Consider the following 4,008-nt stretch of genomic DNA (forward strand, 5'->3'; position numbering starts at 1 on the left):
AGCCAATGGAGGCAGAAGAGTTTGCAGCACGGGTCCTTGAGACTTCCTCTCTCGGAGAGCTGTGTCGGAAATGGCGACCAACTTTGCCCACCATTTCAGAATGTGGGGTTCAGTAAGATGAGATAGGAAGCTCCTTTCCTCAGAAATTCTCTTTTTCTTTTCTTCTTCACTTATTAGCAACCTATTTTCCATCCACAATTTGTATATTTTGATAAGATCTATAGATAGTGGCATGGAGAATGAAGAGGTGTTCCTGATAGGAGGTAGTTGAGGCTAACTGTATTATATGTAGTCTCCCTCAACCCGAGAGAAAGGAAAAGCAATATTTAGTTCTCCTGTTCAAGGCTGCAGTAATAACAGAAAGCATGTCCTTCACTGAAAGCTGTATCAAAACCAGTTTCCTCACTAAATTTCCTTATGGTGCGCCATGACTAGGGCTGATATGTCACTTGATTACATGGTTTGGCTGACCTAAAAGCATAGTTGTCAAGGAGCTTGGTGATCCAAAGTGTTCGAGGGCCGCTAAGCGCTTAGGCAGCAAGGCACCTGCCTAAACACAGCATAGGTGCTTTAGTACTTTTTACTGTATTCTCATAAGATTTGTCATTATTTCAATCTTAAAATATCTATTTAGACTTTGGAAACTTAATACATTATTTTTTACTGTTGTTCCTTTTAGTTGTAATAAAATAGAATCTTAATATATAAAATAAGATAAACAAATATCTTATTAAAGGCATAATTAAAGAAGGGGGGACGAGGGCATTAATATATGATAAAATAAGATAAACCAATATATTATTAAAGAAAGGGGGAGGGGGAGGGGGAGGGGGAGGGGGAGTAGAGGGCACTCTCGACGTCAATGGATTTCTGTTGTTGTTTCCTTCTTATCGAGGGTGGGAGGAGTTAAGTTGCAGGGGTGAGCATGTGCTGCCGATGCCAAGGCGCCTTGTACAATATGGGGACAGCTTGCCCTTGGCCCAGATTTTACACCTAGATGCCAAAGTGGCGCCTAGGTGAGCTTTGACAACTATGCCTAAAAGAACTCTGACTAGGTAACCAACTTTTTACAATTTGTAGGCCAAACTTCTTGAGCTCTCAAATATTCTCATTAACAGAAATATGCAAACCTATGCAAAGTTACAGATTTATTTAATATATATTACAAGCAGAGAATCTCTCAAACTATACATGTGATACAACTTACCCCCTTCCATTGGGGAACAATTTTATTTTGATGCAACTGCTATTCAACCTTTTCCATATGTACAGAAGAAACTCAAAAGACGCTGAAAAAAAAAAGAAGTGTTTCCCTGGTCACCTTTAACTTCTCAGATTTCATAGCTTTCAGGATGATTTCACTGCCCTGCAGAAGCATTCATCAAAAGGAAAAATGAGTGTGTAGGGAGCTATTGTTTTGAATAGTACTGCACTAGGTCCACAATCCACATATTTTAAGTTTTCTAGTGAAAGATAAATATGGTTAGGAATCCTAATAATAAAATGGATGATAGAAAGGGGTTGGGGTCTTCTAAGAGTTGAAACATTCGGACCTTAAAGAAAAGTTTGTGCTTCTGATCTTTTGTTTTTGTTCTCCACCCTAACTGATGCTGCTTCTCTCTTCTTCTTCTTCAACTCTATTTCCATGGCCTTTGCCAGTGCATCAACCTTCTTCATGAGCATCTGCAATGTGATTTCAGTCAGTGTGGTCAACAGAGAGAGAGAGAGAGAGAGAGAGAGAGAGAGAGAGTAGAATGAGAGATACTTCACCTTAGTTTCTTCATCTTTAGCTCTAAGAGTTGCATCTTTCTCCTCACAGGATTTTCTCAAATTGATGACCTCTCTCTGTAACCTGTCATACAGAAACCCAGAAACTAAATCCTCACTGCCAGCGCCTAGGCTTCCTTTATTTTGCAAGCCCATATCATCGTCACCCTTAGTTCTATTTTCTCCATAGACTGCTGCCTCACCATCAATTAATTTTTTGGCATTCACTTCAGTGTTAGCATTCACTTCTGTGTTTTCCTTTCCACCATTGTCAGGCAACTTATTGTTAGTCACCCATAAACTCCTCCGTGTATTTTCTCCAGAAAAATATTTCATTTTCAGGGTACTTGCTCCTTTGAGTTGTCCGCTGGCACTGATTGTTTGAATCACCAAGTTTTTCTGCTGCAGCAATGAGCTTTTACTGATGGTAACAGAAGCCCTCGGCTGTGATGTTGACCTCTTCCCTAGTCCAGTCTTATTTGATAGAAAACCTAAGCTTTGGTTACAGTTCTCAAGTTTTTGCAACTCACAAGAAGCACTAGTATTGGTTCTGATATTTGGCACATGTTTTAATCCGTCTTCTAGAGTCTTTAGCCTCAGCCTCAGTTTATCCTGAAGTCAAGAAAAATAATTTGCTTGAGCAGAGAAAGAAAGATGTTAAAGGATCTGAATGACGAAAGGGCATAGGTGATCCTATTTTACCTTGAGTTGTGCTTCAGATTTAGCTGTTTTCTCAGATAAAACAAGCTTGTCTCTTAGTCGTTGTATCTCTGCCTGCGAAAGTGACAGCAGGATCCAAAAATAAGTTCAAGAAAATTCTTCAATGTTAGTTGTGAAACGCAGTATACGAATTTGGCAAGAACAGCAGAAATAAAAAAAAAGGCATACCCAGTGCACAAGGACAGCACAAATGGCTAATGCAAATCAAACATTGTGTTACCACACAAAACCGTCTCCCTTCTGACGTAATACAATGTTCTCATGGGATAAAATCAGAGCAATACCTGAAAATACCTTCGCTCTTCTAGCCAGCGTTTGACTGGCATGACTTTGTCATTGTCATCCTTCCACTCATTTGCCACCACAACTGCAACTCGATTTGCTGAAACTTTCACTCTTGCGAGATCCCTCTCAAGGGTCCTGTTTTTGTCCTGGCAGATATGGTGAAATTTTATGTTTATCAAATCTCCCAAGTAGAAAATGCTTTGAATAAAATGCTTATCAGCAATGGGCAAATATCTTACAGATAATTCAGAAACCTGACGCTGATAATCGCGCACCGCATTCGCAGCAGTCCCACCCGCTAGAATAGACTCCTCAAGTTCCTGAATGGTCCAGCTAAGCTTCTCAACGTCAGCAACCTTTTGACGATTAGTTTTATCAAGGATCTTGTTCTCTTCCTGAAAACATTCAGATTGAATATCTGAGCTTCAAAATCAAATTAATGAAAACATTGTGATTGAATGAATGTCTCAACTACACATTTACCACAAAAAGGAGCTGCTGGAGCCATACCTGGCAGATCTCAATTTGTCGCTTTAACTCAAAATTTTGATTATGAACCTCCTCCACTATTAGAGCCCGTTCCAGGGCACTTCTCAGAATCCTTTGTGCTTCAAGTAGAGCAGCCTCTTTTGACTTATTTAGCCGTTCCAAGGCCTTATAATCCTCCTGTAGTGCTGCAATCTGAAATATGAAGAGGATAATAAAATGTTTAATTGTTGTTAATAAGCATCCAAGGGCATTCCTTCCCTCCCTATTTCGCTAATCTTAGACAGGTACCAAGTATATCATTTTTCATGTCTATACCTCATTTTTATACATTTTAATATCAGCCTCAAGAGGTGCAATAACTGCCTCAAGTGGGACAGAATCCTCGTCCTTTTGATTTGCATGCAACCTTCTGAGCGTTGCTTCTGCAGCAAATTGCGCAGCAAGAGCCTCTTTCTTGTCATTCCTAAGTCTCTTGATTTCAAGGTTCTGCCAAAAACAAAAAGGGATTTGAACCTTGAAACTCAATATCTTACTCATAGAAGTGATTACATTAGTTGGAGGAACCGTACCTTGTGTTCTAGAAGGTATTCAGTGGTTCCAATCTTCTCATCCATTTTCTTTAGTTCATTGCTAAGCTGTTTTTTTTTTTTTTTTTCATTTGGGGAGGGGGAGAGGGGTAGTGGTGGTGGTAGAAAAACCTAACAATTTCACCAATGGATGATACGCAGGTGTAAAGGATTAGACTTA

At 39.6% G+C, this 4,008-nt stretch overlaps 1 protein-coding gene across 1 annotated transcript; it reads right to left on the reverse strand.

Moving 5' to 3' along the window:
* Window positions 1-1,090: 1,090 nt before the first annotated feature.
* On the reverse strand, window positions 1,091-3,915 carry LOC122059178 (microtubule-associated protein 70-5-like). The gene is made up of 9 exons (XM_042621859.1): window positions 3,831-3,915; window positions 3,577-3,747; window positions 3,283-3,453; window positions 3,012-3,167; window positions 2,772-2,918; window positions 2,470-2,541; window positions 1,771-2,379; window positions 1,554-1,683; window positions 1,091-1,366 (listed from the first exon to the last, which is right to left on the reverse strand). Exons 1-8 carry the CDS (start codon window positions 3,873-3,875, stop codon window positions 1,555-1,557), a joined length of 1,500 nt encoding a protein of 499 aa, XP_042477793.1. The 5' UTR covers window positions 3,876-3,915; the 3' UTR covers window positions 1,091-1,366; window position 1,554.
* Between the last annotated feature and the right edge of the window lie 93 nt (window positions 3,916-4,008).

This window comes from Macadamia integrifolia, chromosome 13 (assembly GCF_013358625.1).
Source record: "Macadamia integrifolia cultivar HAES 741 chromosome 13, SCU_Mint_v3, whole genome shotgun sequence".
Classification (NCBI taxonomy): domain Eukaryota; kingdom Viridiplantae; phylum Streptophyta; class Magnoliopsida; order Proteales; family Proteaceae; genus Macadamia; species Macadamia integrifolia.